The sequence below is a fragment of the Eleutherodactylus coqui genome, chromosome 5 (genome assembly GCF_035609145.1).
Source record: "Eleutherodactylus coqui strain aEleCoq1 chromosome 5, aEleCoq1.hap1, whole genome shotgun sequence".
In the NCBI taxonomy this organism is placed as follows: Eukaryota; Metazoa; Chordata; class Amphibia; order Anura; family Eleutherodactylidae; genus Eleutherodactylus; species Eleutherodactylus coqui.
This window is the reverse complement of record NC_089841.1, coordinates 11010924-11021465: the sequence shown is the minus strand read 5'-3', so window position 1 is coordinate 11021465 and position 10542 is coordinate 11010924. Positions and strand designations below refer to the sequence as shown.

Here is a 10542-nt window from a genome sequence, read left to right as displayed (position 1 = left end):
ACACTATATGAGCAGTATACACCACCTAGTGGTCAGCAGCCAGGACTGCATGCCCTATATGAGCAGTATACACCACCTAGTGGGCAGCAGCCGGTACCGCGCACACACTATATGAGCAGTACACACCACCTAGTGGGCAGCAGCCGGTACCGCGCACACACTATATGAGCAGTACACACCACCTAGTGGTCAGCAGCCGGGACCACGCACAAACTATATGAGCAGTACACACCACCTAGTGGTCAGCAGCCAGGACGGCAAACGCCCTATATGAGCAGTATACACCACCTAGTGGTCAGCAGCCGGGACTGTAAACACGCTATAAGAGCAGTATACACCACCTAGTGGACAGCAGCCGGGACTGTAAACACGCTATAAGAGCAGTATACACCACCTAGTGGACAGCAGCCGGTACTGCACACACTATATGAGCAGTACACACCACCTAGTGGTCAGCAGCCAGGACTGCACACACACTATATGAGCAGTATACACCACCTAGTGGTCAGCAGCCGGGACTGCATGCCCTATATGAGCAGTATACACCACCTAGTGGGCAGCAGCTGGGACTGCACACACTATATGAGCAGTACACACCACCTAGTGGTCAGCAGCTGGAACTGCACGCCCTATATCAGCAGTTTACACCAACTAGTAGACAGCAGCCGGGACCGCACACACACTATATGAGCAGTACACACCACCTAGTGGTCAGCAGCCGTTACTGCACACACTATATGAGCAGTATACACCACCTAGTGGTCAGCAGCCAGGACTGCACACACACTATATGAGCAGTATACACCACCTAGTGGTCAGCAGCCGGGACTGCATGCCCTATATGAGCAGTATACACCACCTAGTGGGCAGCAGCTGGGACTGCACACACTATATGAGCAGTATACACCACCTAGTGGTCAGCAGCTGGAACTGCACGCCCTATATCAGCAGTTTACACCAACTAGTAGACAGCAGCCGGGACCGCACACACACTATATGAGCAGTACACACCACCTAGTGGTCAGCAGCCGTTACTGCACACACTATATGAGCAGTATACACCACCTAATGGTCAGCAGCCAGGACTGCACACACACTATATGAGCAGTATACACCACCTAGTGGTCAGCAGCCGGGACTGCATGCCCTATATGAGCAGTATACACCACCTAGTGGGCAGCAGCTGGGACTGCACACACTATATGAGCAGTACACACCACCTAGTGGTCAGCAGCCGGGACCGCACACACTATATGAGCAGTACACACCACCTAGTGGTCAGCAGCCGGGACCGCGCACACACTATATGAGCAGTACACACCACCTAGTGGTCAGCAGCCGGGACCACGCACACACTATATGAGCAGCACACACTACCTAGTGGAAAGCAGCCGGTACTGCACACACACCACCTAGTGGTCAGCAGCCGGGACCACGCGCACACTATATGAGCAGTATACACCACCTAGTGGTCAGTAGCCGGGACTGTGCGCGCACGCACACGAGCAGTATACACCACCTAGTGGACAGCAGCCGGGACTGTAAACACGCTATAAGAGCAGTATACACCACCTAGTGGTCAGATGCCAGTACCACACACACACACTATATGAGCAGTATACACCACCTAGTGGTCAGCAGCCAGGACTGCATGCCTTACATGAGCAGTATACACCACCTAGTGGACAGCAGCTGGGACTGCACACACTATATAAGCAGTATACACCACCCGGGACCACGCACACACTATATGAGCAGTATACACCACCTAGTGGTCAGTAGCCGGGACCGCGCACACACCATATGAGCAGTATACACCACCTAGTGGTCAGTAGCCAGGACTGCACACACTATAAGAGCAGTATACACCACCTAGTGGTCAGCAGCCGGGACTGCACACACTATAGGAGCAGTATACACCACCTAGTGGTCAGCAGCCGGGACTGCGCACGCACTATATGAGCAGTATACACCACCTAGTGGTCAGCAGCCGGGACTGCGCACGCACTATATGAGCAGTATACACCACCTAGCGGTTAGCAGCTGGTACTGCACCCCTATATAAGCCATATGCCGTGTAGTTTTACTGTTACCCTAGTCCTGACCAGACATGAGCAGCAGGTACCATTTTGGGTCCCACAAGAAGCAGTCGAGGAGCCTTTCTACAGAAATACTATTATTCTTCATGTTTTATTAAAAATAATCTGACAATTAGGGACAGGACGGTCGGACGGACGTCCGCTGCAGAATTAACGCGTTTTCAACTTAAATTATAAAGAATGAAGAGGCGATGATAGAAATGCCGTGAGCGGAGATCGCATTCTCCATATGTTCCCGCTCCGCCTCTCTGCAGTAATTACAATGGCTTGGAAATGACAGTTTATTAGACATTACCCAAGGCAGAACATTCATGGGTCAGCGGCCCCCGGGGGCCGTCTACATTGCCAATGATGGATGGATATTGCTTTAGCTGTGTAGGCCCCTCCCACACTCCAGACCCATGTGACCGAGCGCTCCACGATCTTCTGACAAGTGCAAGAGCTGCCCGTGGTCTCCAGGAGGGGGCGCCGTTAGAAGACGCCCAGCTCAGACAGGTAGGTGTTGGCCTCCAGTAGTAACGCTTTGGTGTACACCCTTACTATATAGTAGAAGGTGAGGAAGTCCTGGGTGCTAAAGAAAGTGTCCGCCAAAGCAAAACCCAAGGTGGAAGGAATAAAGCCGCGGCCGTACTCCACCATCCAGGTACCCGCACTCCACTCAACAGCCGTGGCCTCCCCCACTTCATGCACAATGCTATCACCTGCAAAGAGAAAAAACACAACGCAAATTACATAGGATTTCATCCCCAGGAGCATTCACTCTGCTTCAGAGCTGCACTCACTATTCTGCTGGTGGAGTCACTGCGTACATACATTACTTATCCTGTACTGATCCTGAGTTACATCCTGTATTATACCCCAGAGCTGCACTCACTATTCTGCTGGTGGAGTCACTATGTACATACATTACTTATCCTGTACTGATCCTGAGTTCCATCCTGTATTATACTCCAGAGCTGCACTCACTATTCTGCTGGTGGAGTCACTGTGTATATACACATTACTTATCCTGTACTGACCCTGAGTTACATCCTGTATTATACCCCAGAGCTGCACTCACTATTCTGCTGGTGGAGTCACTGTGTATATACATTACTTATCCTGTACTGATCCTGAGTTACATCCTGTATTATACTCCAGAGCTGCACTCACTGTTCACATACATTACTTATCCTGTACTGCGCCTGAGTTACATCCTGTATTATACCCCAGAGCTGCACTCACTATTCTGCTGGTGGAGTCACTGTGTACATACATTACTTATCCTGTACTGCTCCTGAGTTACATCCTGTATTATACTGCAGAGCTGCACTCACTATTCTGCTGGTGCAGTCACTGTGTACATACATTACTTATCCTGTACTGATCCTGAGTTACATCCTGTATTATACCCCAGAGCTGCACTCACTATTCTGCTGGTGGAGTCACTGTGTATATACATTACTTATCCTGTACTGATCCTGAGTTACATCCTGTATTATACCCCAGAGCTGCACTCACTATTCTGCTGGTGGAGTCACTGTGTACATACATTACTTATCCTGTACTGATCCTGAGTTACATCCTGTATTATACCCCAGAGCTGCACTCATTATTCTGCTGGTGGAGTCACTGTGTACATACATTACTTATCCTGTACTGCTCCGGAGTTACATCCTATATTATACCCCAGAGCTGCACTCACTATTCTGCTGGTGGAGTCACTGTGTACATACATTACTTATCCTGTATTGCTCCTGAGTTACATTGTATTATACCCCAGAGCTGCACTCACTGTTCTGCTGGTGGAGTCACTGTGTACATACATTACTTATCCTGTACTGATCCTGAGTTACATCCTGTGTTATGCTCCAGAGCTGCACTCACTATTCTGCTGGTGGAGTCACTGTGTACATACATTACTTATCCTGTACTGATCCTGAGTTACATCCTGTATTATACTCCAGAGCTGCACTCACTGTTCTGCTGGTGGAGTCACTGTGTACATACATTACTTATCCTGTATTGTACTCCAGAGCTGCACTCACCAGGGTAGAAGATCTCGCTATTCGTTGTTCCTTCCTTCCACTGGCGGAACGTTCCGGATAATATGGTATCGGATATTTCGGCCCAGTATCGTCCTACAAGCAGAGAGACAAGTCAGCGACGTTCGGGGAACAGGATGGGCGGCAGCGGGTCAATGTACGGGGCCCCTTTGTGATCCATCATAGCCGCACACACGGTCAGTGTGCAGCTAACACACGCCTGTAGCAGCTCTGATCCCAGCCTTTTAACCCCTTAGATGCCAAAGTCAATAGCGACTGCAGCACACAAGCAGTTCTACACGGAAGCTCCTGACTGCAGGGCCCTTATTAATCAGAACCCCCCCCCCCCCCCGTTCTGTGTGAAGTGGTCTGTTCCACAATGCCTCGGCTCTGACTGCGGAGCAGACCACTGCAGACACAGGGGTCCTGTCAACACTGAGGATAACTGGTGGTGGCACTCACTGGTCACAAGACTGGGGGTCCTGAAGACCCCTGAAGGGAGCGGTGGCCGAGTGTGGCAGCTGTAGCAGACTGCTGGAGAACAGAGTTCAGGTGCCGCCATGGAGTAGAGCGGCGATGCCCACATGTCACCGCGGTGCCCATCATTAAGCACCTGCGCGGCGTACAAAAGGAAGCAAACTCTGGTCCGACGGGACCCTCGTCTGCCCCCCCGCTCCGGGAACGGGCAGAGACGCCAACGCCACGGCACAACCACCAAGAGTCAGAAGCACCAAACCACAAATCCCGCCACGTGATCACCGCGTCTGCTGCAGCCGTCACCAAATGGCGCTACACACACTGTATAGCCGCTACGTGAAGCCAGCAGTGGGCGCCGCATGTGTGACGAAGTACCCGCTGGGCAGCGCCCGGCTACACGGACAGTCAGCGCTCAAAAGTGGTCAAACAAGCAGAAATGAACAATAATCGTGCAGCGGGGACGCCAACGATAATGCCTTCTGTTCATTTCACGCAGGCGCAGCAGTCACGGTCGGCGCGCTCACCCGTCGCTCCGTTTACGTCGCGCCTGCTCAGCCACAGCGAGTGTGAAGGAGCCCGCGGTGTATCATAGAGGCAGGCGGTACGAGCGGACCCTTATCAAGCCCCTCTTACCACCATCCGGGCTGTGCGCATCGCAGCGACCCCTGTAACGCCACATGCCGCGCAGCGTCCTGGCGGGTCACATGATCACGCCATTACAGTACATCTAGACACTCGAGGGACATCACACGACAGCGGCTCATTGGAACAAGACCGCAAGACGCAGAAGATAACGAGCGGCGACCGCGCCGAAGAGCTCACAGCCAGACTCATCACTGCGTCACGACCTCCGGGGCGAACGGGAGAACAAGTGCGCAGTTCACGGATCGTTCGGACCACAAGACGCTGCGGCTGAGCGGAAACCCCCCATACTGAGGTCTAACATGGGATCCGCACGGGCCGGGGGGACTGCGCCGCCGCGGTCGGTACGGCTGCAGAGGTCTCCTGATGGTCCATCAGCGCACAGCGGTCAGGGGGCTCTGCATCTGTCAGACCCCCCTGTCTCTGGACGATGATCCGCAGACCGCACCTTGTAGTCAGAAGCGGACGGTACTTATAGTGCAGGAGTCACAGATATATGGCACTACACACACACGATGCCAGGCCGTGGCTGCAGAACCGCCAGCGGGAGCGACCCGCACCAACACACATGGCTGGCACGGGGGAGGGGCACCGACTACTCCAGCACTCACCCGAGTGTCCACTGGTGTCCACCGCCGTCCCGAAGAGCAGCACGTACTCAGTGAGGGAGGCGTGCAGGAGGCACATGGAGCCCATCCAGCCGCCCGCGTTGACAAACACCCACTGCAGGTCCTCGTCGGGCAGGATGTGCCCGGGGTGCTTCCTGCGCAGCTCCAGAATGATCTTGGAAAAGGCTACTTCATAGTCCAGACCTGCTGAAAGAGCAGAGGTGAGCAGAAGGGGGCGCCACAGTCCCAGAGGTGAGCAGAAGGGGGCGCCACAGTCCCAGAGGTGAGCAGAGGCTAAGGGGTGGGGCGCCACAGTCCCAGAGGTGAGCAGAAGGGGGCACCACAGTCCCAGAGGTGAGCAGAAGGGGAGGGGTGGGGCGCCACAGTCCCAGAGGTGAGCAGAAGGGGGCGCCACAGTCCCAGAGGTGAGCAGAGGCTAAGGGGTGGGGCGCCACAGTCCCAGAGGTGAGCAGAAGGGGGCACCACAGTCCCAGAGGTGAGCAGAAGGGGAGGGGTGGGGCGCCACAGTCCCAGAGGTGAGCAGAAGGGGGCGCCACAGTCCCAGAGGTGAGCAGAGGCTAAGGGGTGGGGCGCCACAGTCCCAGAGGTGAGCAGAAGGGGGCACCACAGTCCCAGAGGTGAGCGGGAGGGGTGGGGCGCCACAGTCCCAGAGGTGAGCAAAGGGGTGGGGCGCCACAGTCCCAGAGGTGAGCAGAGGGGGAGGGGTGGGGCGCCACAGTCCCAGAGGTGAGCAGAGGGGGAGGGGTGGGGCGCCACAGTCCCAGAGGTGAGCAGAGGGGGAGGGGTGGGGCGCCACAGTCCCAGAGGTGAGCAGAGGGGGAGGGGTGGGGCGCCGCAGTCCCAGAGGTGAGCAGAGGGGGAGGGGTGGGGCGCCGCAGTCCCAGAGGTGAGCAGAGGGGGAGGGGTGGGGCGCCGCAGTCCCAGAGGTGAGCAGAGGGGGAGGGGTGGGGCGCCGCAGTCCCAGAGGTGAGCAGAGGGGGAGGGGTGGGGCGCCACAGTCCCAGAAGTGAGCAGAGGGGGAGGGGTGGGGCGCCACAGTCCCAGAAGTGAGCAGAGGGGGAGGGGTGGGGCGCCACAGTCCCAGAAGTGAGCAGAGGGGGAGGGGTGGGGCGCCACAGTCCCAGAAGTGAGCAGAGGGGGAGGGGTGGGGCGCCACAGTCCCAGAAGTGAGCAGAGGGGGAGGGGTGGGGCGCCACAGTCCCAGAAGTGAGCAGAGGGGGAGGGGTGGGGCGCCACAGTCCCAGAAGTGAGCAGAAGGGGGCGCCACAGTCCCAGAAGTGAGCAGAAGGGGGCACAGTCCCAGACCCCGTATCCAGTAATCGCCCAGAGACATTGCCTCCAGTGTCCCACCCAGTCAGAGGCCCCATCTCTACTGTCCCTTCACCCCCTCCAGTCACAGACCCCCCACCCATCCCCCAGATCTCACCCACAGTGTACCCCTCAAGTCAAATTTCCGCCATTCCCCTTGAGCCAGAGACCCCACCTCCACTGTCTCCGCCCTCACCCCCCTTCAAGCCACAGACCCCACCTATAATGTTCACCCCCAAGTCAGAGACCTTCTGCCTCTATTGGTGTCCACCACCAGTGAAGTCCGGGTGGAGTCAAGGCTGACATGATTGGCTGCAGCTACGGCTCCCCTGCAGGTCCTGGCAGCCCACTTTCATTCAGATGTGTGCGCACGTAGCGTCGCTGCAGCAGAGGGCAGCGGACTAACCCGCCGCGCCCCACGTGTGAACGCTGCTGGTGGGGCGCACACCCCCCTCAGACCTGCAGCATGCGGCACGACAGTTGTGGCTATTATTGTATCGCGACACGCAGCTTCCAAGACCTGCGGAATTCACCCAATCGGGAGCTAGGGGTGTGACAGGGGCGTTCCTGCATGCAAGCCACGGCCAACCCCCAGCTTCCGCGGGTGACAAGATACAATAATACTGTTAGAGACCCTTGCCACCCCCCCCCCACCCCTCTGGTCACCCACACCCCGCCTCCAGCGTCCCCCCGCCTAGTCACCCACACCCCGCCTCCAGCGTCCCCCCAGTCAGCCCTCCCCAGCCTCCAGCGTCCCCCCAATCAGCCCTCCCCCCCTAGTCACCCACACCCCGCTTCCAGCGTCCCCCCAGTCAGCCCTCCCCCTCCCAGTCACCCACACCCCGCCTCCAGTGTCCCTCCCAGTCAGCCCTCCCCCCCAGTCACCCACACCCCGCCTCCAACATCCTCCCAGTCAGCCCTCCCCCCCAGTCACCCACACCCCGCCTCCAACATCCCCCCAGTCAGCCCTCCCCCCCAGTCACCCACACCCCGCCTCCAACATCCCCCCAGTCAGCCCTCCCCCCCAGTCACCCACACCCCGCCTCCAACATCCCCCCAGTCAGCCCTTCCCCCCCCCAGTCACCCACACCCCGCCTCCAGCATCCCCCCCTAGTCACCCACACCCCGCCTCCAGCATCCCCCCCTAGTCACCCACACCCCGCCTCCAGCATCCCCCCCTAGTCACCCACACCCCGCCTCCAGCATCCCCCCCTAGTCACCCACACCCCGCCTCCAGCATCCCCCCCTAGTCACCCACACCCCGCCTCCAGCATCCCCCCCTAGTCACCCACACCCCGCCTCCAGCATCCCCCCCCTAGTCACCCACACCCCGCCTCCAGCATCCCCCCCTAGTCACCCACACCCCGCCTCCAGCATCCCCCCCTAGTCACCCACACCCCGCCTCCAGCATCCCCCCCCTAGTCACCCACACCCCGCCTCCAGCATCCCCCCCTAGTCACCCACACCCCGCCTCCAGCATCCCCCCCTAGTCACCCACACCCCGCCTCCAGCATCCCCCCCTAGTCACCCACACCCCGCCTCCAGCATCCCCCCCTAGTCACCCACACCCCGCCTCCAGCATCCCCCCCTAGTCACCCACACCCCGCCTCCAGCATCCCCCCCTAGTCACCCACACCCCGCCTCCAGCATCCCCCCCTAGTCACCCACACCCCGCCTCCAGCATCCCCCCCTAGTCACCCACACCCCGCCTCCAGCATCCCCCCCTAGTCACCCACACCCCGCCTCCAGCATCCCCCCCTAGTCACCCACACCCCGCCTCCAGCATCCCCCCCTAGTCACCCACACCCCGCCTCCAGCATCCCCCCCTAGTCACCCACACCCCGCCTCCAGCATCCCCCCCTAGTCACCCACACCCCGCCTCCAGCATCCCCCCCTAGTCACCCACACCCCGCCTCCAGCATCCCCCCCTAGTCACCCACACCCCGCCTCCAGCATCCCCCCCTAGTCACCCACACCCCGCCTCCAGCATCCCCCCTAGTCACCCACACCCCGCCTCCAGCATCCCCCCCTAGTCACCCACACCCCGCCTCCAGCATCCCCCCCTAGTCACCCACACCCCGCCTCCAGCATCCCCCCCTAGTCACCCACACCCCGCCTCCAGCATCCCCCCTAGTCACCCACACCCCGCCTCCAGCATCCCCCCCTAGTCACCCACACCCCGCCTCCAGCATCCCCCCCTAGTCACCCACACCCCGCCTCCAGCATCCCCCCCTAGTCACCCACACCCCGCCTCCAGCATCCCCCCCTAGTCACCCACACCCCGCCTCCAGCATCCCCCCCTAGTCACCCACACCCCGCCTCCAGCATCCCCCCCTAGTCACCCACACCCCGCCTCCAGCATCCCCCCCTAGTCACCCACACCCCGCCTCCAGCATCCCCCCCTAGTCACCCACACCCCGCCTCCAGCATCCCCCCCTAGTCACCCACACCCCGCCTCCAGCATCCCCCCCTAGTCACCCACACCCCGCCTCCAGCATCCCCCCCTAGTCACCCACACCCCGCCTCCAGCATCCCCCCCTAGTCACCCACACCCCGCCTCCAGCATCCCCCCCTAGTCACCCACACCCCGCCTCCAGCATCCCCCCCTAGTCACCCACACCCCGCCTCCAGCATCCCCCCCTAGTCACCCACACCCCGCCTCCAGCATCCCCCCCTAGTCACCCACACCCCGCCTCCAGCATCCCCCCCTAGTCACCCACACCCCGCCTCCAGCATCCCCCCCTAGTCACCCACACCCCGCCTCCAGCATCCCCCCCTAGTCACCCACACCCCGCCTCCAGCATCCCCCCCTAGTCACCCACACCCCGCCTCCAGCATCCCCCCCTAGTCACCCACACCCCGCCTCCAGCATCCCCCCCTAGTCACCCACACCCCGCCTCCAGCATCCCCCCTAGTCACCCACACCCCGCCTCCAGCATCCCCCCCTAGTCACCCACACCCCGCCTCCAGCATCCCCCCCTAGTCACCCACACCCCGCCTCCAGCATCCCCCCCTAGTCACCCACACCCCGCCTCCAGCATCCCCCCCTAGTCACCCACACCCCGCCTCCAGCATCCCCCCCTAGTCACCCACACCCCGCCTCCAGCATCCCCCCCTAGTCACCCACACCCCGCCTCCAGCATCCCCCCCTAGTCACCCACACCCCGCCTCCAGCATCCCCCCCTAGTCACCCACACCCCGCCTCCAGCATCCCCCCCTAGTCACCCACACCCCGCCTCCAGCATCCCCCCCTAGTCACCCACACCCCGCCTCCAGCATCCCCCCCTAGTCACCCACACCCCGCCTCCAGCATCCCCCCCTAGTCACCCACACCCCGCCTCCAGCATCCCCCCCTAGTCACCC

General features: G+C 59.8%; 1 protein-coding gene across 2 annotated transcripts in view; it reads right to left on the bottom strand.

Moving 5' to 3' along the window:
* Positions 1–2366: 2366 nt before the first annotated feature.
* The window catches only part of SIGMAR1 (sigma non-opioid intracellular receptor 1), an 8768-nt gene continuing 592 nt past the window's right edge, over positions 2367–10542 (bottom strand). Inside the window, exons 2-4 of one of the 2 annotated variants that reach the window (XM_066602304.1) lie at positions 5854–6057; positions 4127–4219; positions 2367–2800 (exon numbers count right to left, since the gene is read on the bottom strand). In XM_066602304.1, coding sequence (XP_066458401.1) covers positions 2571–2800; positions 4127–4219; positions 5854–6057 — 527 coding nt within the window. In that variant the 3' untranslated portion in view covers positions 2367–2570. The remainder of the gene's footprint in view (positions 2801–4126; positions 4220–5853; positions 6058–10542) is intronic. The other variant, XM_066602305.1, reaches the window with a different exon arrangement.